The 25,666-nt window shown below is 38.2% G+C and overlaps 1 protein-coding gene across 1 annotated transcript; it reads right to left on the bottom strand.

Annotated features, from left to right (window-relative positions):
- Positions 1-281: 281 nt before the first annotated feature.
- Positions 282-25,616, bottom strand: LOC308567320 (protein CC2D2B-like; the record flags this gene model as incomplete). The annotated part of the gene is made up of 14 exons (XM_081158687.1): positions 25,553-25,616; positions 23,047-23,107; positions 21,706-21,785; positions 21,437-21,502; positions 20,529-20,612; positions 16,421-16,619; positions 15,720-15,856; positions 15,490-15,618; positions 12,434-12,643; positions 11,559-11,656; positions 7,887-8,027; positions 6,174-6,297; positions 900-1,050; positions 282-286 (listed from the first exon to the last, which is right to left on the bottom strand). The coding sequence occupies exons 1-14, from the start codon at positions 25,592-25,594 to the stop codon at positions 282-284; spliced, it is 1,527 nt and encodes a 508-aa protein (XP_081014813.1). The 5' UTR covers positions 25,595-25,616.
- Positions 25,617-25,666: the final 50 nt, after the last annotated feature.

Genomic DNA, 25,666 nt, shown 5'->3' with positions numbered 1-25,666 from the left:
TAGTCTTCCCTTCTCCTGGAGGCGGGCAGTTGCAAAGCTCCTAGGAAGGTGAGAGAGAGGAGTCCTGGGGGAGGGGAGTGGGAGAGGGAGGTCACTGTTCTCACAGATGTGTTACCAATTTAACTGCTTGAGGAGTACACTCAATTGACAAAGGAGTGAACAGAAACAGCCCTTCTTTTCCTCTCTCCTTTTCTCTCTTCCCTTCTCTCTCTTTCCCCCTTCCCCTTCCTCCTCACTTCCCTATTCAGTTAAAAAACAGACAAACACATCCTGGAGCACCTTTAGGCTTCAGGAAAAAAGAGGCAGGGGCAGGGGCAGGGGTGTGGGCAGGGGCAGAGCAGTCTGTCCACTCAGGAGCGGAGCTCTTATCTCAAGATGACCTAGCAAAACCCACTGGTGTGCATTCCAAATTTTAGATTTCCCAAAGATCTGATTCAAGACAAAGTTCTTAAAATTTTAGTTTAACATCTGAAAGGAGAACTTTATACATTTTAAACCTATAACTATAAATACGGAATTCTTTACTCACATGAATGAGCCAGGGTCATATAGGATATGAAATTCGTGAAGAAAATAGGGGGAAGAAGCATTTTTAATAAACTTACTGCTTCAGCCCTGGCCAGTGTGGTTCAGTGGTTAGGGTGTCGGCCCACAGACTGAAGGGTCTCCGGTTCAATTCCCAGTCAAGGCATGTACTTGAGGTGCAGGTTGATCCCCAGTCCACCGCTTGGGGCAAGTGCAGGAGGCAACCAATCAGTGCATCTCTGTCACATCAATGTCTCTCTCTCCTTCTCTTCCTCCTTCCCTCCCTCCCTTCCACTCTTTCTGAAAATCAATGGAAAAAATACCCTCGGGTGAGAATTAATAACAACAAACAAAAAAAAAACCAATAAACTTACTGCTTCCTACTTCTCCATACTCAGGTATGACCAGCTTATCGGAGCTAAATTCGACATATTCCAAAGCAGTCTTGCTTTTCAGCTCTGTGTTGTTAGGTAAAGGTATATATAGTTTTGCCAGTAAGCTTGTCCTTTTATTTATTTCATAAACCTAAATGTAAAAGAAATGATTGACAACTCATTGAAAGTACAAAAATTTAAAAACTAAAATAAGGACGCTCAACACATTTGTATTCTTTTTTTAAAATGCTAGAATATAAAATAGGTATTGTTCTATATAGCATTTCATTCATGTGATTGTGAGGAAAATAGATAAGTGTGTGCCCCTGAAAGTAGAATGCCTTTCACTGGTTTCAAAGAAAATAAATTGAATAAAAGGATTATAAATACAGTTCTGAGAATATATGTATATATAACACAAGACCCCAATAACTTACTTTGTGTAGCACTTTTAAAGTCCCTTATCTCATTTAAACCTGATGAAAATGATAGGAAACTGTATTATTCTTCCCATTTTATGAGGAAATGGAGTCTCTATCTGAAATATATTAGCTTTTATTATTAGTGATAGGAACCCAGGTTGAATTGCTTATGAAAAAAGGGAGATCCATTAGCTCATGGAGCCTAAGGACAGATTAAACACGCTATAGGGATGGGAGGGCAGAAAAGTCCCAGGAGGAGGAGTAGCCGGGAGCTCAGTGGACAGTTCCCCAGATGTCCACTGGGCATGCTGTGCTCTCACTGCAATTCCATCACCACCATAACTACGAACTTTAAGTTTTTTTCAACAGCAAAATCTTAATTTGACCTACACTGTGTTGCCGGTGTTCGGGTAAACAGTGATATGTACCTAAGAGAAAGGAAATCAGGGAGGTGGGCGAAGTGCCCCTTGAAAGATAAGGAAAAAAAATGTGTCAATCAAAAGGATAGTTGGTTAACCAAGAAAGCAGAGAAAATAGGAAAGTCAAAGAGGCAAATATTTTTTTCTGGTCATCTAAAAACTGCCCCTTGTAAAAGTTAATTTAAGCCAACACGCTGGTCTCTTTGACAAAGGTATCCCTAATGTTGAAAGGTTTGTAGGGGTTACAGCTAATGGAATTAAAGTATTCAGGCCAGTGAAAGAAATTTCTTACTGTACACCTGCTTATGGGCTAACTAAAGAGGAACAATAAACTGATAAATATATTCAAGTGATGAACTGACATTCTGATTTGACATGCCAGCCTTCTAAATGTGTTTAGGGTATACAGCTGCGTTCTCAGGGGACTGTCACATCCAGTTTCTGGGAATGCAGGAATGGAGGTCAGATCCTGGGTAGAACTAAATGTAGAGGTAGAGAATTCCACCTGGTGAAGTCCCCCAGGAGGCAGCCTTGTCCCTGATGGCAGCTATCGACACCACCGAATGGCAGAGATGGAGTGTCAAGAATGAAAGGCATTATAACGGAGGAGCTAGAATGTGCAATAGTTCAGAAGTAGGAAACTGAAAGGGTGTATGGGGAAAACAAGCAGTTCGTTTGGCTGAAGTGAAGGGTCAGTAAAGAGGGATGGTAAGAAGTAAGTTAGAAATGTAGGTTAGAAACTCTTAGGCCAGGGCATAAAATTTTATTTTTCAATTTTTACAGCTGCTAATGGTGTAATTTATCCCTAGCTAGGTTAGTTTCCCTTGCCTCTAGTGGGATAATGAAAGAATCAAAATGTGCATTTATCTATATTGGGGCATATTTCAGGCTCCAGTAGTTGGGTTATTATGTCACAATTTTAGGTACAAGAGAAGGAAAGCACAGTGGGTATATTTTTAAAATAAGAATTTCAACAGAGGCACATTTTAAGATGGCAGGCACTTGGTAGTACAGATAAACAAAATAAATACAGCCTCTGATCAGGGCTGGCACAAAATTATTTAGGCACTGTAAAAATACTTGATTTAGATTTGTAATTACAATCCCCTCTCCACTCCCCAAGCTCCATCCTACCCTCACATACACAAACCTTCAGGCCCTCAAAACCCTTCTTTCGGGTGTGGATGCAAGTTTAGCCCCTATTAGCCATCAAAACTTCTTGTCTAGACTCCTTCAAGGTCCCTAATGTTTCTCCATTGTCCTATTTTCTTCTCCATTCAGTAGCACAGGGGTTTTCATAGTGGGGTCTTTGGAGAGAGATGAGGGGTCTGCTGTGTGTATGTTCTTTCATCAGATTCTTAAAAAGATCCCAAATTCAAAAACAGATGAAGAACAAATACAGCAAGAAACTGAAATCAAGCCAGGGCCGAGGCAATGTGGAGACATCCTTCAGTGCCATTGTAACAGCTCCACCACTCATTGTAGCTTAAACAACCCTGTGCCACTTCACTAGCAAATGAGGAGTGATACTGCACATCAAGGGTTGGAGGAAATTTTAGCAGGAAAGAAGAGAAGTATTTAGAAGAACCATTAATGAAATAATTTTGTACTCATAGCATAAAAAACTAATGATAAATCACAAATATATTATTTATAAATATCTTGCTTACCCATATAGATCTGTTATCTCTTGATATAAAAGAAGTGACATCACATATAACAACAGCTAACAAGAAATTTTTAATTATGCATGGCATTAAAAAAGATACAAAGTAAATGACAATGACATACCTCCAAGCAAATTGTTTCAGGCCAATATATTAACTGGATGTTGAAAATTTGCTGAAACATGACTTTAAAATCAAACTGTAGAGGAGATACTGAACTGCAAGAAACCTGTTTATCGTTGTATAATATTTTAATAAAATACTTAAACTTCTGAATTTTGGCTCTCCTTTTTTGTTCGTGCCTAAAAATTAAATAAACCTTTAAAAGACCCTTGAAAAGCAAAATGGATATAAAATGTTCATTTCAAAATGTACCTTAGCATGTTAAAATATGATCATTTTAGAGGGGAAATAGTATCTTTAAGCCTTATAACACTTGTCAATACGTAGGTAAAAGCCTCTCCTATCCAGTAAAATGCTTTAAAAAAAAATTACTCAAAAATAGAAAAAGAACTAAAATTAATGTTCTGTAAATCATTCAGCTATTTATTTTACTAAATTATAACTTAAAGATATTATAGTACTTACCTATCATGTCTTATGAGAGGAGGAAACTGAAGGACTTAGTAATAGGGGTTGTGAAGCTTAAATCAAGAATTCAGAAATATTTTCTAACTCTTAAAAGAGATGTGCGTGAGATCATCAGACACTTATCTTTCTCTGACTGGCTTATGATCTCACTGATATGTAGAATCTAAAGAACAAAATAAACTGATGAACAAAATAGATCCCGAGACAGTAGAAGCATGGAACTGATTGAAGAGTCTCAGAGGGAAGGCGGGGGTGTGGGTGGGAAGAGATTAACTAAAGAACTTAAATGCATAAGTGCATAATTTGTGGACACTGACAATAGTGTGGTGAAGGCCTGGAGCAAGGAGGGTGCGTGACAGGAGGGGTGAATGGGGTAAAAAGGGGACATCAAAATATATAAAAATAAGAGAGGCTCACACACACATACACACACACATCATGTTTTCAATAACCTCATGGAGGTGGCTCTAAGTCATTAGGCTTGCTGTGTCCCATTAAAGGCCTTTGTAAATTCCTTTAGGTTGTACACCCTTTTTCTCCAGGACATTCTTTCCCTGAACCCAAAGATTTGAGAGGCAAGCTAGAGAGGTTAGTTCTCTGGGGCTTTTATGAAAACACTTGTTGGGGAATAAATTGACCCCTTGAGTGATACGAAAGTCCTAAAGAGAGTCTTCAATCCATTCATTTATTCCTTCACTCAACCAACATTTATTGAAAATCATTTTAGCTGCAAAGGAACTAACCTAATGTTTAAGACTTGATCCAAAAGCCTTGCAAAAGCAAAGCAATAGCTTTGAAAAGATAGAAAGCATCCTATTTCCTTTTGCCTTGACTTCCACTAAGCTTTAGCCCAGGCTCTCCAGCACAGGTACCTTCCTCCTTCTCTTTCTCCTCTTTACTTTCAACTTTTGATTTCTGGCTCCTGTTCTTCTGTCCTCATTTAGATGGGTCTTTTTGTATGTGTGTCTTACATAATAGATTATCTCAGGCCCTTTTGAGAAACAGGTGTAGAACAAATAAGGCATTCCTTCACCACTGCTCTTCTCTGGCAAGACAGAAGTGATAATTATGCCTTTGCATCTGCTGCTATTTATGTTCATCTTAAAAATGCAACTATCCATTCATTCATTTAATGTGTATGAATATTTATTGGACACCCACTATCTTCCAACACTGTGCTAAATGATGCACATTCACAATACTCAAAGATGAATGGGTATAAAGTGTTCCATAGGACAGAAATGTTGAAAGTTGGACTGAGTTCGGTGCTCTAAGTTGACATACTCTCTTTAAGGGAGATGAGATCCAGATGAGAGAAATGGGGATCTGTGCGATACCTGTTTTTGCAAGATATGTCCCAGGAATAGGGAGAAACATTATAGCTCAAGGAAGAAGTTATATTACAAGAAAGAAGGAAAGAAGTTTATGCAAAGTAGAAAATTCCCCGGAGGGGCCTCGTGATACAGAATACATTTTATGAAAGCAAGGGATCCCTTAACAAGCAAGGGCTACCATACAATCTTATTTTTTTACAGTGGCTTTATATCCCACCTATTTATAGGTGAACAAAAATTGCTACCATAGCGAAAACAAAAAACAATCACCAAACCAAACTGGTTTATGTCCTACCTCACTGATGAATTAATTAGAGATGTGACCCTGGGCTACTTAACCTTTTATAAGCATAAATCCCCCCATCTTTAAGATGAGGATAATACAATAGAGCTATAGTAGCAATTAAATATGCAAATGTATAAAATAAAGTAACAAAGTGCTTCGCATAAGATATGTACTTAAGAAACCTAATATTATTAAAAACAAAATTAATAATATATAAGAAATAATCCTGTAAAAATGCTTACAGTGAACACTTGGATAAGTTTGTTAATTCTGCAACAAAAGAAAGTTGTGGCATCAAAGTAATTGGCTTCATTCTTTCAATATCTGTTTCTTCAAGTTCGGAAGCTAAGTATATGAGGCTCTAGAAACCCAAAAATAAATGTATAATTTACAATGTAACTTCATGCTTAGGACAATTATACTTAAAATTAAACTTTTATTTCTTATATTTGTCATTTTGTTGGGCAAGTGTTACAAATACCAAGATTTCCTATTCTATCTAACAATTAACTATTATAACTAGTTGAATTGAATATTATTTTTCAATATAAATACCTCCTGTTTTTCTCCATTCTTATATGCTTTTCCTTCAGTTTTCTTATATGCTTTTCCTTCAGTTTTCTTCTCAGTCTCAGACATTTCTCCTTGGTTTTGTTCATCAAATTTATCTATTTTTATCCTAATTAATAATAAATAGAATTATTTAAAGCAGAAATAAAGTATTGGAGAGTTGTAATTGTGGTTGCACAACTCTGTGAATATACTAAAAACCACTGAACTGTACACTTTAAATGGGTGAACTGTATGGTATGTGAACGATATCTCATTAAAACTGTTTGATAATATGTACTTTTTGCCTTCTGAAATAAAATATAGTGAACCTAGTGTAGATACTACCTGTAGGGGCTTGAGACCAGACTACCTGTACTGAATACCTAGGCCCATTACCGGCACTACGGAATTTGGGCAAGTTACTAAAGTATTCTATGCCTTACTTTTCTCATCTGAAAATTGTGTTGTTATAAGGATTATATGCATTAATTCATGCAAAGTGCTCAGTCTAGTGCTTGAATAAATATTACTGTTTTCCTCTAGTTCAGGGTAATCAATATGAACATCAATTAACTTACTGTTCTTTAATGGCTGTCAAACTTTGTCACATTAGAATCACTGGGGAGCTTTTTTAAAGTTCTTTTTTTTATAAACTGCTGAAAATGTTAGGAATTATTTCAATAAAGGTCATCATTAAATTAAATTATAAATTGTTTTAATAAAGGTGATCATGAAACACTCATTATAAACACTGTAGCAGGGAAAAAAAATCAACAAAGTAAACATTTTTTTTTAAATATGTCTTTATTGATTTCAGAGAGAGGAAGGGAAAGGAGAGAGAGAGAAACAATGATGAGAAAGTCATTGATCTGCCACCTCCTGCAGCCTCCTGCACGCCCCCTACTGGGGATGGAGCTGGCAACCCGGGCATGTGCCCTGACCGGGAATCGAACCGTGATCTCCTGGATCTTAGGTCGATGCTCAACCGCTGAGCCACGCCAGCTGGGCAACATCTTTCTTAATGGAATGAAATTACACTAATCTTTTATAGTTTTGAGAGGAAAAAAAAGGACCCAGGGACAGTGGGTTATAGGAAGGGAAGCAGTCCTTTCACTGTGAGTTCACAAGCAGCTTCAGTGAGTAACAATACAGTTTTTAATTATAACTCCTCCTCTGCTAGACATGCTTTCATGTCTTACATGTTTTGCCTAGGAGTATGATTGCTGAGTCTGTGTTTAACTTTGTATTAAAGTACCAAACACAATTTTACATTCCCACCAACAATCAGTGAGAGTTCCTATTGCTCAGCATTTTTGTCAGTATTTGTTATTGTCTTTTTCTTTTCTGTTTCTTTCTTTCTTTTTTATTTTATTTTAGCCATTCTAATACCATTCTAATAGCTGTGCAGTATATTCCGTTGTGGTTTCAATTCACATTTCTCTATTGACATGAAAGAATGTTGAGCATCTCATGTTCATTTGCCATCCACGTACCCGCTTTAGTGAAATGTCTATTCAAATCTTTTGACTCCTTTTTAATTGAGTTGTCTTAGTAAGTTGTAAGAACTGTATATACATTCAAGATACAAGTCAGTCCTCTGTCAACTACATCAAATAGGTATCTAGCTTCTTGGTTTCCTCCCCGTTACTGTGAATTCCCAGTTGTTCATGTGCAGTTCCTCGGAACATTATAAGAACAAACAGAACTACCACTCACCTCTGAAACTGTAACTTTATCGGGGTGCTTATAAACCCCTGCTGCTGTCGAAGGGATTTTATCCGTTTCCAAGTCTGTAATATGCTGTGGAGTAGGGAGAAGTCTTTTTCCCTTTCTAAGTCATAGAGCTGCTTTGTATTACTACAACAAGAATGGTAGATAGAAAACACAGCAGATTAGGACTATTTAAGTCATTAGGTCAGCCTGACAGAACATATTACACAATTCTTCTTGACCCCCTCCCCCCACCCACCTAATTTTTTTTTCTTTCATTTTACCCGTATGTTGATACAGAGCCTGAAATTCCATTTACTGATTCATTCCCTTATGGCTTAAAGATTTCTTCACTGTGAAAAAGTGCACTGATAAAATGCATGTATTTCCAGAGTTTCTAGACATTCTGTAGTATATTTATTATACTTGTTTCAGGTTAAAAATTAACCATTGCTTCAAATTTAGAGATTCTCTTCCTGATTGGGCAGTGAGCATATTATTTAGATATTGAAGTAATGTGTTGTTTTAAAAGATGCTTATTTTCTTTGTCATCCCCTTTACACTCTCCCTTTTATGAAGTTTAATACCTGTTTCTATAGGATCTCTTATTAGACTTTCCAGTTAAGAAGAACTTGGATTTATCTCCTGCCTTTGGCACTCCATGAAGCCATCTGAACAATAGTCAGGGTTACTAGTGCTTAACAAATGCACCTCAGTGTAAAAGTGGCTTTACCCTTAATTTTTAGGATTTCTTCTTTTACTTAGTTTTTGGCTTTTACAGATTCCTTACCTTTTTGCCATTTCAGCAATATGTTTATAAAGATAATATTTGTATTTTATCTTTTTAGTTGTTTTCATTAGATGGGCTATCCAGGGACTCTAGTCTATCATACTGATAGAAAGAGAAGTCTACTGTCACTCATTAAGTCATCCACTAAATATTTATTGGGTGCTTACTACATGTCAGGCACCGTGCTGGTTAAGGGGGATACAAAGATAAAAAGACATGCTCCTTGGGTCAGAGAAGCTTTTATACATGTAAATTAATCAATGCAATAAAGTGCTATAGGTGTTATGATAGAAGTTCACACAAGCTAGAGTATGGGCATAAATAAGAGAATGGTAGGCAACAGTAGGGAAAGACTTCATAGAGTATGTGACATTCAATTCAAATCAATAAACACATAATATTATGTGGCAGGAAATTTTTTTTTTTTTGGTTAATCTTCACCTGAGGATTTTTTTTTCCTTTGATTTTTTTAGGGAGGGAGGGAGGGAGGGAGAGGGAGAGAGAGAGAAAGAGAGAAACATCTATGCGAGAGAGAGAGAGAGAGAGAGAGACAGACAGACAGACAGACAGACAGACACGTGAATTGGTTCCCTCTCAACCGGGGCTAGGGATCGAACCTGCAATCCAGGTAAGTGCCCTTGACCAGGAATCCAACCTGCGACCCTTGGGTGCACAGGCAAACATTCTAACCACTTAGCCACACCAGCCAGGGTAGCAGAAAGTATTTTAGGTGCTGGTAATTAATATCCCAGCAGGGAAAAAGACAAAGCAAATTACAAATGTGCCCGGCTGGTGTGGCTCAGCAGCTGAGCATCAACCTAGGATCCAGGGGATCGTGGTTCAATTCCCGGTCAGGGCACATGCCTGAGTTCCAGGCTTGATCCCCAGTATGGGGCTTGTAGGAGGCAACCAATCCATGACTCTCTCATCAGTGATGTTTCTGTCTTTCTCTCTCCTTCACTCTTCCTGTCTCTGAAATCAGTAAAGATCTATTTTTTAAAAACAAAACAAAAACAAATTACAAATGTGATGAGTATTATGAAAAGGGAAATATGTAAATGCTATGTGAATATAATCTAATTTAATGGGCAAACTAAGAGCCTCCCTGAGAAAGTAACATGAAATTGAATAAAATGTTTATGTTGACTGTTGGCAGAGAACGATGAAAGAATCTTCTAAAATCAAGAGGCATTAAAACAAAGATATATAGATATTAGAGAGCATAGTCCATTTAGTGCACTGGACTGTACAGTTCCAAGGCAGAGAACCCCTAACACGAGGCTGGAAAAGTCAGCAGGAGTCCAATTATGCAGGGCCTTACAAATCATGCTAAAGCAACTGAAAATTATCTTAAAGGTAACAGAAAGCCACTCATGTGGCTTTATTTATTTAGAAAAATCACTCTGATTTCAATATGGAGCATGGTCTAAAGATAAGTATTTTAGGAGACTATCTGAGTAGTCAGGCTGTGAGATAAGCACCTGAAATAAACCAGAATCAGTGGGAATGGTTACTGGCTGGATGTGAGGAATGAGGCAAGGAGATGGGTCACAAATGACTCGCAGATGTCTTTCCTGGGTACCAGGTGATTGTGGTTACTAGGCATATAGTATACAGTCATTAAAGGCTGAATACATATGTGTCATTCTTATTTAATTGTATTTCATGCCCACAGCTTTCCTAATAGAAACATTGTTTTTCAAATGTCCACAGACTCACCTTTGCAGAATTTCAACACCACTCTGAAATTTTTTCTGAGTGTAAATCTATTACACTGCTTTTTTTTCCTGCTTTAATAAAAGTGACTGTCCCATACACACGCACGCACGCACGCACGTGCACACACACATGCACACACACACACAGGCACACAGTAGTAGACTCCTATCCATCACTATTGGATCCCATCTAAAGCCTACTTTTCTTTTTTCTATATTATAGTTTACTTGTTGTGTTCATTATGCCAATGTTTGTTCTTTGCTTTCAGTTTTTGCTTACCTTATAACACTAGTTTATCGTTTTGTAAATACTGATGTCTTCTATTCGTTTTCATTCAGTCATTTAACTATTTATTGAACACTCACTATATGCCAGACCCTGTATGAGGTATATTTCAACCTTCTCGAGTAATATTGTTTGCATTTAACTAGGTTATTCTAGGAAACCAATTATTTAAATAAACTGTTTGCCCCTAGTGGGTAAGAGTTTTGTAGTACTGTGTCAGGTCAATGGGCAGGGAGTCAAGGAAATTCTTCAGATCCCTCTCATGTATAGACAACTGTTATGTCTTTGTGCATAGTGGAACTGTCTACTCAGTAAGTACCTCCAATAAGCTTTCCTGATATTGAAGATTCCTTGACACATAATTAAGTTTTCTTTTGAAATCATTTTTCCAGTTACTTCATACTTCCTCCTAACTTCTCTTCCCAACTAGTCCAAAATCTAATGGTTCCCAACTTGTAGGCCATATATTTTTTTACAGGGGTCCTTAAATCTGTAAGCTCTTTCAGTACTGTCTTTAGAATGAATTCATAATATATCTTGCATATATGTATATATAGAATAATTCTCAAGTATATACAAACACTTGAGATTAATATAATCCAAGTCAATTGAAAAGTATTCATAAACTCATAGTTTCAATGAACATGAGTATGTTTTTTTAATCAATGGATATTAAAACTACAACCACTTTCATGTGACACTTCTGGGAAATACTTTTACACAAAAAAGTGGGTCTTAAGGAAAGGCTGGAAGCATTTCTGTAAATGCCTAAAGAGTAGGGATCTTTTCTTTTTCTTTTGTATTTTCCATAGCAAGTGCAGCACTCTGTCTAAAGAAGTTATTTAATAAATGCTTACTGAATACATGAATGACCCCAAACCTACCTTATCTGCCAAGAATAATCTTGCAAAGATTTTCCAGTCAGCTGCCTTATTTCCAAATTATCACTTGCTAATTTGGTAGCATGTGTCAGTGCTTTAAGCTACAATGAAGAAAAGAGCTTTTTTGGTACATTTCATTCAACTGTTACCATCATTCCAATTCCCCTGTAGATAGGTCTAAGTGTGTGTAGTAGAAGCACAAGTGTGTGATTCTTTTTGTGATTACTGTCTTGTCTCCCAAAATTTATTTCATATAAGCACCTTTGGGCAAAACTGAGAAGAACCTCAATATCTGTCTAAGATATAAACATTATAACTTAAACCTTCTAGATAATCAGTTCATCGATCAATACAGAGAAATGACAATCAATCAAGATGGCAGATTGAGCAGAGGAATCTACCTTTTTCCACTTAAAATCCCATGGTTACACAAAAGATGGGTTTATTTGTCTTTGTCGGTAGGTACTCCTCCTCTGATTTCTCTTCAGACTTTATGTACCCTTTATGTTATTAGATGATATTTGAATTGATTGTTCTTGAACCGAGACTCCTCACATTTGATATGAGATCCAAATAGCCATGTGGCTCCTTTAAATAGTAATCATTTTCAAAGGCTCTTCTTGAGTCATAGGACCAAGAATAATACCAATGGTCAGTAAACCATTTATAAGTGCTACATATTTTGCAGGCTGCCTCCCTGGCCAGTCAACTCCTACAGTTTCTTTTCAGAAAAACTGAAATCATCCATTGTTCTAATTGGTGAAATAATTAAAGTGCTAAGGGAAAATATTCTATGATAACTTGCTCTGTCCTAAGAGGTTCGTTTACTCTTCAATATTAAATGTTCAGCCCAATAATTTAATAAAATCCATTCTCACCTTCTCCAAAAGCAGCTGAGATAAGTTCTGTTGCTGCCTGTCCTGAAAGCACTCATAAAGCTGGAGCAGCCGAGCGCACAGCACTTGCTCCTGATTGAAGACAGGGTGATGGCTAAACTGCAGACCCACAATGTTGAGGTCTAACTGATACCTTCTCCTTTGACCTTCCATTTTGGTCCTAACAGAGCTTTCCAGATCAGGTGTCACTGCCTTTTAAAGAAAAACGTATACACAGTTAACTTGATTCTATTTCTTTTGAAATTGTAAGTAACTTTTCCTTATAAAAAGGAGCATGTTAATTGTAAGAAAACTGAGACACCGAAAAGCAAACACTAGTGATTTGATCTTTCTTCCTTGAAGCTGACTACGCCTTGATTTCATACACTTATCGCGCAGCATTTTAATAACCTCCCTATAAATTATTGTTTGTGATACTGTTGTGTGCTGGTAGAGGCTGGACTTTCAAGTTGCAAGCTCCCAAATAATTTGCTGTAGGAACATGATGACCAATGGTGCTCCGAACTGCTGAGTCAATAGTCCGACCCTATGAGGATACAGTAGTCATCCGTGGGCCAGTTAAATGGTAAACCCTTATTAAAACACTGTTCTGGAGTGAGTGTGTTGGTCAAATCCCCCGGGAAATTCCCTGGAGGGGCCTGGACCTTCTAAGCAAATGCTACCTTATAAGGAGACCATCTTTCCTCGCACAGGAGGCTGTCTTCATTTGGGTACCAGGCTGTCCCTACATTAGCTGACGTCTGTAAGCCTTAGATTATATGCAAAATGCTTCAACTATATTTTAGTACACTACTTTAAGCACGTGTGTTTGAATAGGCATGTGATTGGTTTTTAGTGATGTAATTTGAGAAGGATAGTAGGTTACTTAGCCTAATTCAGGAGCCTAATCCCTTCCAACAGGAGCCAAGGCTCACCCACCTAAAAAGATGAGCATGAGCTCCCCTTCTGGATCAGCCTGGTGTAACAGGACAGGCCCTCCAGTCTGTGCCGTTGCTATGACACCTGCTGTTAAACTGAAACGACTGCTGTCCCACCCCTGACCTGGTGTGGCAGCTCCAGCAGTTCTTGAGGGCTGTGGTCCCCAGTAGGAAGCCTACATCTCTCCTCCCTACTTTCTCCTGCACTAGAAATCCTCCCCTTTTCCCTCGCTGGGTTGAAGGAGGCAAGAGAACCACCACAAGGATTTTTCCCTTTTCTTTTACCCTTAGCCTGTCTCTATTCTCTGTGCAAGAGCCAACTCCGAGGGGGAAGCCTGCTCTTGATTCTACCTATAAGGTTTGGTAAATTGGTCATCAACCAGGCAAAACCACCAGGAAAATAAACTTTCAGTTTTAGACAACCAAAGTATAATGAACTTTTGGAAATTAAAGTTGCTAAGCCAGAAATCCTGTCTTCTTAAGCGGATTCAGCACTAGTCAAATAACTGTGTTGCTTACTCTCTTTGGGTTCTACTGGAGTGACAACAGGCCCCGGCCCTTGGTCCTGACCTATTCAGGACTACTGACAGTGGTGTTCAGAAGCTACAGAAAGGTAACTTAGACGGTGGGTACCTAGCAGCAGCCAAAGGAAGTGAGTTTAGCCTGGAGAACAAAAGCTAAAGTTTGGAAGTGACCATAGGCTTCAGATATTTGAAGCGCTATTGCATAAGTGAAGTGCGTTATGAGTTCCTTATGACCAAATAAGGTCAAATGAGCATGAGTGATCCAGGAGGCAGGTTTTAATTCAACACAGAAAACAATAAACAATTAGAACTGGCTAATACTGGAATAAATTCTCTTGGGAGGTGGTAAGCTCCCTGACACTGGTTATAAGCAGCAACTGACCAAGGGTATTAAGTAAATTTCTAGATCGAGGTAAGTGTGTTAGAACAAAGCACAAATACCTAGGCAACGATGATTCAAAGGCCAGGTAAAAGCACAAAAACATCCAAGCTGGTGGCATGTGTAAAATCTCGGTAAATGTGTAAGACGAGTGCTAGCAGAGGGGGTAAAGGGAATAGGCAAAACTAATGTACAAATAACAAGCAAATTAGACCTGGGGATAGGAGAGGCACAACAAGGCATTAAAGTTCCTGGTGACGGCAACAGCAGAGAGAGGACTTCAGACAGCTATTATCTCTCCTTCAGTACCCTTGTATTTATTTATTCTGCTGAGAAATCCCAAATGAGCATTGCCTCCAAGGCTGGCTGGGCAGAGTAAAAACAGTAGAGAAATTAGAAAGGAAAAGCTGGCAGAAACATTTGTCTGACACAACTTCTAGCAAACCTGCTAAGGATGCTGGAGAATGAATTTTAATACTCAGTTTAGTGAAGGGATATACACATTTACTACCAACTCTAAGAGTCTATTAAATACTGAAATTGTGCTTGGATGATGCACTGGAGGAAAAGTTACTTGTTCAGTACAGTGGTTTCCAACATCAGAATGTTACAAAGGTTAATTTGGATGGTAGTTAATATTTCTCCAAAAAGTGTATGTTTTGCATTCACTTACCATCATTCATTCATTCATTCATTCGTTCGTTCGTTCGTTCGTTCATTCATTCACTCACGTACTTACTCGTTAAACAGGCTTCCACTGTTTCAAGGACCTCTCTCCCCAACAGCAACGGCCTCTGATAATTATGTTAAAATATCTGTGCTATATCTTGAGGAAAATAAAAAATAATCCTATGTCTAGCTACCTAGAGAGAATTAACTTTGATATAATTTCCAGTCTTAATCCATGTACACATATGTGTATTACTTGTCCATTCACTGATAAATTCACCCATTACCTATTTTTATAAAATTAGGATTATATACAATTTTTCATTCTGCTTTTTCTCACTTCACATTTTATTTTGAGCATTTACCCATAACATTAAATATTCCTCAAAAACATAATTTTAATGGATACTTAACATTTCATCATAGTTTTGCCATTAGATTACTAGACATTAATATATTTAAAGGGTGAATTAATACCACAAAAACATAAGTTATACTTGATATTACAAGAATTCTAACCATAATTACAAATCAACTGTTGTTGGTTACCTTCCTGTACGTGGTCTTTAGTGCTGGATTTAAAGATTCCTTGCTTATGTTTAGTCTGAATTTCCATGAATGTCTAACAGGTGAAGGCAGTGACATGATTTCAGCACTTTCTTCAAACCAACACATTCCCTATCAAAAATATTTAAGAAACATAGTAATTAAATATTTCATCAAAAACAAATACCACATTCTGTCAGTGAGGGGTTTAACTTGTTAGCTGGTGCACTTGCCTCTTCCAGCTGAAGCAAGCGATTTTCCATTTTGTTGCAGGTCTTTTTAGGTATTTTTGGCTTTCTTTGCATATAGAATCCTTCTTCTTCTAAAATGCGTGGCATCCTATCTTTTGGCAGCTTATGCTGGTTGAGCACTTAATAACAAAACCTATATATTACTTTAAAGTCCAAAATATTAAACTGGTATTGACCAAACAAAAAGCAAAAGGGAACTCTCATGTACCTACCACTGAAGTCTAGCAGGCAGGCCTAAATACACACACACACACACACACACACACACACACACTAAATAAGGTCTTTTAACCGATGAAGAACAAACATGGAAAATATTAATATTCTAGAATTTAAGATCAGCACTTTTTTCAAATCCTCACCCAAGGATATACTTATTGATTTAAGAGAGAGGTGAAGGGAGAGGGAGGGAAAGAGAGAGAGAAACATCGATGTAAGAGACAACGTGGATCAGTTACCTTCCGCATGCACTCCAACCGGGTAGCGAACCAGCAACCCAGGTATGTGCCCTGACCAGGAATTGAACCCACAACCTTTTGGTGTGCAGGATGATGCCCCCACCAATTAAGCTGCGATGGCTGGGGCTAGATCAGTACTTTTTATCTGTCCAGCATACAAAGAAGCTATTATCCTTTAATATGATTCATTAATGACTTAAATATTTTATTGTAAAAGAACTTTACCTGGAGAGCTACTTGGCACAAAAATATTTGCCTGTTGTTTTTTTATTTGTTCTTCGTCATCTTCATATTCAGCAGCGTTTACTTCAAGTAAATCTGGGAAAATTTCTTCTTCCACACAATCTTTATCTTCGCTTTCAGCAAAATCTTGTAAATTATCATCAAGTGAAAAACGTTTGGGGCAACTATCATTTCCTGATCTCTGTCAAATACCAGAAAGAAAAATAAGTATACAGGATTGTCTTTCTGACCCATGCCGCCAAGTTCAAGGTCAAGCTGAAACTGTTCCAATGAACTGTCACTGAACACGGAGGGACTCATTGAAGGCTTAATGTTTTACAGTTTGATTTTTCTATCACACTTCCTTGCAATTCTCAATGAAAGATTATTAAAATAGAGTTATAATTCAAGCCCTTCCTCTCCTATGGAAAATATTCTGAGATATTGGACTATGAAGATATTCTGAGGTATTAGACTATGATTGATATATATCAGTCACTGAGACTTCACAGTGTAGGGCAAAGTCCAGAGACATCAGGCCATGTGGTCTTAAGCCCCATTTTTTTCACTATTCAGAAAGCAGTAGGACCTAAAGTGATTGTGGAACATCCCTGATGTTACCTGGATGGTATTTAAGGGGGGGGGGGGGGGGGAGAAAAGTAAAGATTCAATGTAAAGTCTATGACAGAGTGGTTATAGTGAAATTCAAAAACATGCTATATATAAAAGTTACAATCTGAATATAGGTATTGAAAGATATGTTACTAAATATAAAAATGCATACTTTTATATCATGATCAGAAATTTTGAATCTTTTCACACACAAAAATCAACATTTTGAATGATTTTATTGTGTAATTTGAAATCCACACATATTGAAAAACAGGAGACAGAGTGTGTGAGTCATGCAAATAAAAACCCCTCAATTTCAAAAACATATATTTAGGGGTAAATAATTAAATAAAAGAAAATCAGTCACACAATGTCTTTGAATAGAGGACCTCACATGTCCCTGATCGGGTCTGACAAAATTAAGTAACATAGTTAAGCATCACCTAGGTTCATATCGAGTCACCACATCATCATACGCTGTCTCCTACCCCTGTCATGAAATCAAGAAAATATTTTATATCCAGAAATCTTTTTTTATCTAACCGGAATAGTAATTTCATTTAACTACAAATGAACATACATTAACACATCATAATCATCCAAAGTCATAGTTTACAATAGGGCTCACTCTTGATGTTAAACATTCTATCGATTTGGACAAATGTATAATGACATATATGCATCATCATAATTTTTTATGGTACCTTTTTCAGAATTCAAACCAAGTATGGCACTGACATCTAGAAGCAAGATTTGGGGGATCCCCACATAGGGGATCTCTTTGAAGATTCCAATCATAGACAAAAAGGACTCTCTTTGTTCCAGCTGGAGCCCCCATTATCAATCTTCCTTTACAGCATCCCAGATGTGTGCCAGGGCTTTCAACTTGCCTTCAGAGCTAAGGTCTGCCCTGATGCCCAATTATGTCATGCTCTCATCTTAGACGCCACCTTTTTTTTAATGACCACATGGGTCTCTTTCATGGACCCTACCCTATTCAATTTAGCCTGAGACAAGTTGTGATCTCAGTCAATATAAGCCCCATCTGACCAACTATTTCTCCCTTAATCTAACGCTAGCTGCTATCCCAGATCACCTTTTTGGTCTTTACTATGCAGCTCCCAGCAGAGCAGCGCCTGTACTCGTAGTTTGTTGTGTGACAGGGAGTATGAGGTCAGAAGTCTAGATGGATACACCTGCATATGGTGTGGTAAACAAGAGATAATCCCCCATCTCACAGAAACATGCCTTGTTAACTGTTAGTAGAATTGTCTAAAAGTAACCTTGGACCTTACTCTGGGTTTCCTAGGCAACATATTTGGGACCAGAACTCTGCTTTCTCCCAGGAAGGGATCACAATCAAACTCAGCCTCCCACAAAGGAGTAGCTTTCTCCACCCTGTGATGAGGACAGCAGTTTCCTATGGGCCCCAAAGTCACCAGGTGCAGGGCAGATGACTTTTCCAGACAGCTCTAAACAACCTGCATCTAAAGTGGGACTTCCTCATGCCCAAGCAGCCCATTTTTCCCACTGACCAATTTCTCTCATGTCTGCCCTGTGAGAAAGAAAAGCAGCCACAACCACAGTGTTTGGCCCTGGTGTACTCCACTGGGTGGAACCTCTCTTTTTTTCCCCAGGGAAGCTCATTCCTTAACCCTTATCATGGAAGTCCGGGAGGCTGTGTGACTTGGCAGAACATGCATATGTTTGGTACTCACTTATTCAATATTCACTGAGTTCCAGGAAGAAAATAAGCAAATAGACATAGAAATATGTGCTAGGTGGTGATAAGTGTTTGGGGGGGCGGGGGAAGCAAGTAAGGGAATAGAGAATGCTGAGATGGGTGGGTTTGGGGGGGTTCTGTTTTTTATAGAATTTTTAGGCACAGTATCTTTAATTATGTGTCATTTCAACATAGACCCAAGGTAGTGAGAGAGAGAGCATGAGGATAAGGGAGGCGTTTTCTAGACAGATAAAAAGTACAAAGTCTCTGAGGCAAGATCATGCCATGAAGAGCAGGTAAAAGGCCAACGTGGCTGGAGTTGGGTGGGAGAAGGGGAAAGCAGTAAGAAATTAAGTCAGAGAGGTACCAAAGGGGTGAGTCATGTAGGCCTTGGAGGGCCCTGTAAGGACTCTGGCTTTTGCTATGAGTGAGATAGAAAACCCTTCGATGTAAGCAGAAGAATAGCCTGTCTTAGATTTTAACAGGATTACTCTGACTACTGTACGGTATAGAACACAGACTGTTTGAGCAATAGTGAAAACAAAGGGAGACTATGGCAGTGATCCAGGTGAGAAGTTATGGTGGCCTCAACTGGGGTTGTCCCATGGACGTGGTGAAAAGTGGACCAGATTCTGGAATACTTGAAGGTAGAACCAACAAGACTTGTGATGAATTGGATCTGAGGCATGCGAGTAAAAGAGGATCCAAGAATAACACCAAAGTTTGGCTGAGCAACTGGAAGAACGGAACTGCCATTTACTACTCTGATTCTATTTCTATAAAAGTCTCTGTGTGTGCATGTACTGGTGTAAGCACAGAGAAAAGCATGAAAAATAAAAACAGTGGTTTATCTCAGGACAGTGGGATTTCACATGATTTTCATTTTCTTCCTCATGGTTTTCTGCACTAAGTTTTTGTAATGTATACACTTCGTTTAACTTTTTAAAAGACATTTTTGTGGAAAAAACAACAATAACAAAGGAGGAATGAAAGAACTGGGCACGATGTAAAGAAAGGAATGGAAGGAAGGGACTGGGGAGATGTAGGAGGGCAAGTGGGGGTCCAAGAGGGACTCCAAAGGAGGACCTGAGGGATCTGGAAATGACGACGATAGAAAGAACTCTGGGGAACAGGAGGTACTGGGGGAGGGGGCTCAGGAAACTGGAGAGATCTGAAGATAGAGAGGAATTAGAGTAAAAATGCAGAGGAACACGAGCAGATAGCATGCCCAGTGAGAGCCGGACAACTCAGGAGTCAGTGGGGAAAAGCTAGCGAGGCTGGGGAAGGACCACCAGGAGTAACAGGAGGCTGAGGAGTTGGAGAGGAGCTGGGAAGAAGTGAGAAATATTGGAAGGCTCTGGGACTGGACTCAAAGGGATGGACATGGGGACTCTACAGAGAGTAACAGAGATGACTGAGAACAATGTGGAGCACTTGGAGAGGACAGGAGCAGCACAGGCTTTGAGGCTGGCGGCCTCCCCTCCCCAGACCTATGGATGTTGACCCTCCGTACCTCCGTCTCCTCGCCTGTAAGTCAGAGGCGGTAACGCTGCCTGCCTCTCAGGGTTTCTATGTGCAGAGTGGTGCAATCCCCATTAACGACTCAGTGTATCCCTGGGCATCCAGGAAGCACTTAATAAACTTCAGGAACTGTTATGAGCAGCTCAATTCAGAGAGAAGGCGGCTCAGTAACGAAACTCATCTCCCACCCAAGAGTCTCATAAGAGTTACTTTTCCTGAGAAGGAGGATGTGGGAGGAAGGGGAGCATGTCCAACCTGCTCTGAAGCCTGGCCCAACGCTGAGCCGCCTTCACCGCCCAGCGTGAAAAACGAAAGGCCTGCGTCCAACGAGACTTCAGCCTGTGGGTTAAACAGTGGTAAACAGGCACTCAGCGGGGAAATGAGTGCCCTTTCTGCTTAGAATTGAAAGAAATACTTTTCTGCAATTAAGTAAGTAGTAACTATTATATTATTCATGAGCAAGGAGCAGCAAGAGAGACAGTATCAAGTTATATTTAACTTCGAGTCCGGTTTATGAATTTCTGTTTTTGACGTTCTGGTAACTGCAAGAAGAAACAGAATGGAGTCCAAATGTTCTCCATCTTCTCAAACTACCTCTTCACTCTAGTCAGAGTTTTAAGAGCATCACCTTACACTTTGATCAAAATGTAGGCTCTGGGGAAATTCTTTTTTCTCTCTCCTTGTTGTCAAGGGCTCTCACGTATGTGTGTGCTCACACACAAGTACCACTCCACCCCTCTACAATCTTTTGTAGAGTGAGAGGTAGTTAAAAGTATTAAAAGTGGCATATTCATAGTTATAAACTTTCTGGTAAATAAGCTCTCCTTTTTCAATACTGTAAAGCCTGAATCTTTTAAATGTAAAGCATTTATCACTTCTTTCTCACACACATATTAAAATGATCTGTTTTTAGGGAGGTTTAAGAGAGAAATTGATTCTATAAGAAAAAGTAAAACTCAGTTACTAGGAGTAAAAAATGTTTAAAATACAAAAGCTTATTTTATGCCCTATTTGTATCTAGCTGTCTAAAACTGGATTATAGTATTGACTGTGTATGTAAATTTACTAAAAATTATTGAGTCTTATACTCAAAATGGGTGAATTTTTGCTATATAAAGTAAATCTCTATAATCTGTTTTTAAAGGTTAAAAAAAGTTATTCACCTTAGACCACTGATTTATCTCATCACCAATGAGCAGGTGAGTTGAAGATTTTTCACTTTGATTAATCTGAAACAACATAAATGGCATAGAAAACTGAATCTTCACAGACACAGACATAATTGTATGCATAAGTCTTTTGTTTAAAATGGATAAAAACCAAGATTTCTCAATGTTTGAGAATTTTGGTTCTTTTTTAACAAAGAAAAATTAATCTGATACATGTTGCATTTAAACACTAAATTTAAAAACTGGAAAGAAAAAAACATTACCTTAGCATTTTTTAGCTTTTCTCTTACTTTGCTTCTCAACATTTCTGTTATGTTTTGACTTTCTTCTTCTGCATCTAAACCTATCAAGAAGCCAACATAGTATAGAGTTCATGACACTTTTTAAAATAACTAAACAGCAATAGCAGCAAAAGTACTTATGAAATAGCTAAATTGCATACACTTTTAAGGATCATGACAAATATGAAGACTGGGACATTGCCCCATAAGAGATTAGAACATCTACTAGATGTCCCTTCCCCCTTTTCCATCTGAAATAAATAAATTTATCCACAGTCAGGACTGAATTTTGTTTCCCCTACCCTGTGCGTCCTCAGCTATTGGCTATAGTCCTTTTCTTTGTTGTTGGGCAAAAAATAAAAAAATAAAAATAACCACACTCAGAAAAGGAAACCTTTATCGTTTTCCTTTTGGGAAAAAAAATCCATAAGAAGAGTTACATTCTATATAGAACATACAAACAGAATGTATATTCTCTACAGAATATACAAATATCAAGGCCAGGTTACTTCAACTTGATGAAAGGAATATAAAAGGAAGAGATAAGTCTCTCGGTACCAATTAGTCAGTTTTGTAAAATTTGCTGAGCCCTAGCTCTGCCAGCTCTTAGAATGAAACAGTCTTGTGGGGTATAAAGAAGACTCCAGCTGTTGTTTGCACTCCAAGCCATGTTATTTTCTGCTCGTCCGCCAGATGACCCACTGGATGGACTGAGAAAGACAGGGGTTGAGCAGTCCTAGTATAGTAGAAAGTGGAGGGCCTTTTGATCATTTTGGCTTGCATTTTTCTTTTTCTTCTGACTACTTAAAGGCTGCATAGAGGATGGTGGGAATAAAGGGTAAGTAAAAGCTAAATCACTATAGGTCATGACAATCTTCATTTTTAACTGCAATATATCTTGGTATAATTCAAAAACTACTAGTTGGTTTGTTTATATTCTATTCCCAGAACTTAGAATGGCAGGTGGCATATAGTATGTGCTCAATAATGATGGATGAACCAGGGTTCAACCATTACTTATGTATTTTTCTTGAGATCTAGAGCTTCCTGAAGTAAGTTTTGCATCTATATATCTTTATGGTCTAACAACACAGTCTCAAACACTAGTAGATTCTCCATGTTTACAGAGAGAGAAAATAAAAGCTTTATAGACTTTATTTCCTTATGCCCATCTTGTGTTATCTAGGAAGTTTAGTTTCTGTTTCAACTCATCTCTTAATAAACTTGTGTTCCCAGCTGAAACTCTATGATAGAATTAGTCATTTACATATTTTAAAAATAAAAAACCAACAGCATCAGAGTTGTGATATCAGAGTTGAGGACCTTTTTGGAGACGCTTGTCTACATTTTCTTCTACTGCAATGTTATCTATTTCTTCAGACATCTGCCAAAAAAAAAGGGGGGGGGTGAAGGTTACCTAGCATCTTTTTGTTTCAGCATTGAACAGCTTTTCAAATTTCATCACCTTTTTGAAAGTCAACTCCTTTAAAATGCCAATTCATAGCTTTTGCCTGTTTTCTTAAATTTCAACTTTTTATCAGTTGATATGGTGAACTTTTCACTAAGAAATTGCTCTCTGTGATATCAAAAAGGACCTTTTTTAAAAAAAATTTTCATCCTCACCTGAGGACATGTTTATTGATTTAGAAAGGGGGGGAGAGAGAGAGAGAGAGAGAGAGAGAGAGGGAGGGAGGGAGGGAGGGAGGGGCATTGATGTGAGAGAGAAACATTGATCAGTGGCCTCCTGTACATGCCCCAAGTGGGGATTGAATCCACAGCCTTTTGGTGTATGGCAGGACCCTCCAACCAACTGAGCCACCTGGCCAGGGCTCAAAAAGGACCTTTTAATGATCAAATCCAATGGTTAGTTCTTGTGGTCATATACTGCCTACTTCATATATGTTTTAGGAGGTTTAAATGAGGTATGAAACTCAACACTGTATCAGTGTTAACTTCTACCTGATTACACTGTAGCATCTGATAATGTTGGGCACCTTTATTTTCTGCAAACTTTCTATATTCTTGACTTCTACCCTTTTACCCCTCTGGCACTTACTTCCTTTATCCTTCAGTGGTCACACACCTCCTCACAGCTTAAATGTGGGCTTATTCCAAGGCTTTGGAGAGTGCAGGTATTCCCATGGCTTCTCAAATCTGTCTCCAACCTTGACCATTCTCCTGAACACCATATTTCTAGCTGCGTACTAGTATTTGTAATTGAATGTCATTACCAATATGCTAAAATGAGCATTTATTGCTTTTTTAAACCTCAATATTCTAAAATTAAACCATACTAGCAATGTTAAATCCTTTTTTAGGATGATAAGGATAAGTTTGTTTTTCATGTTAAGTTTAAGAAATAGAATAGTAAAAGACTCCTTAAATAACAACTGTACATGCTAACCAAACTAATGTACAGTTGGAGTGGAAAGAGCAAGCAGACACACATCAGCTTTCCCATCACAGTAAAGACATGGATTTGTCTCAAAAGCCAAAGCAGGGTATTGACACAATTCTAGTAAAGACATTATTATCACAGTAAGAGCATTGTCTACAGACTTTCTGAAAGAACTTCAAAATCCACCAGTGGTTCCTGTACCATCCTTAAGAACTACTGAATAAAGTCAACATGAACTAAGATGTTCTGTTCTTATTAAACCTTCAGTATTGTCCTCAATACAATTAAAAACACCTAATTCTACTCCTGACCAAGGGACAGGAACCCTTGAAGGTATGGTGAGACATCAACCCTGGAAGTGATTGCTAGTGATTTAACTGCCAATAATCTCATCCAGCATTCCCAGGATTTATAACTTCCCCTTGCCACCCAGAAGGCACTAATAAAATGTTAGCCTTCGCCCAGCCAGGCATGGCTCAGCAGTTGAGCATCGACCTAGAAACCAGGAGATCGAGGATCGATTCCTGGTCAGGGCACATGCCCAGGCTGCGGGCTCGATCCCCAGTCAGGGGAGTGCAGGAGGCAGCTGATCAATGACTCTCTCATCATTGATGTTTCTATCTCTTTCTCCCTCTCCCATCCTTTCTCTGAAATCAATAAAGATATATATATTTTTTTAATGTGAACCTTCATGGACATGGACAACAGTGTGGTTTTGTAGTGGGGATGGTGGGTGGGTGGAGGTGGAAGATGGCATAGAAAGGATAAATGGTGATGGAAAAAATAAAATAATGTGCCCAGGCGGCGAGGCTCAGCAGTTGAGCATCGACCTATGATCCAGGAGGATCGACCTGGGATCTCAGTTCAATCCCAGTCAGGGCACATGCCTGGGTTTCAGGCTCCATCCCCAGCAGGGGGCTTGCAGGAGGAAGCCAATCAATGGCTCTCTCTCATCACTGATGTTTCTCTCTCTCTCTCTCTCTCTCTCTCCCTTTCTCTCTCTGAAATCAACAAAGACCTATTTAAAAAATAAAATAAAATAATGTGAATCTTAAGTGCAGTTACTCTAAAAGACATGTAGATATCAGTCCTATATATGTTTCACTCACTGATTCAAAAAGAAAAACATTTTATTTTGAGCAAAGCAGGAAATGGATTGCTGACTGGCTGAGAAAAGATAAATTAATATTTAAGCAAGGGAATAAATAAATAAATAAATATATAAATAACTCACCTCTAATGCTCTTTATTACATAACTTACAGATCAAACAATGCATCCCTAATATCTCTTATTGCTTATTTTTTAACGTATGTACTGTATGATTTATATATAGAACCAAATACATCACATTTTTCAGGATTATATACTACATTGATAATTGGGCTATTTAGTATAATCAAAATCCTTATAAACTCCATTAACACCTTACTTTTTTTTTAATGTCTTCTTTTCTCTTTGATATCTTTTTCATGATGATGGTTCTTTCATTTCCACTTTCTGTATAAATAATAAATAATCTTAAGAAAGATATATTATGGTGAAG

The sequence above is a fragment of the Miniopterus schreibersii genome (assembly GCF_964146895.1).
Source record: "Miniopterus schreibersii genome assembly, chromosome: 14".
Lineage (NCBI taxonomy): Eukaryota > Metazoa > Chordata > Mammalia > Chiroptera > Miniopteridae > Miniopterus > Miniopterus schreibersii.
This window is presented reverse-complemented; position numbering and strand designations above follow the sequence as displayed.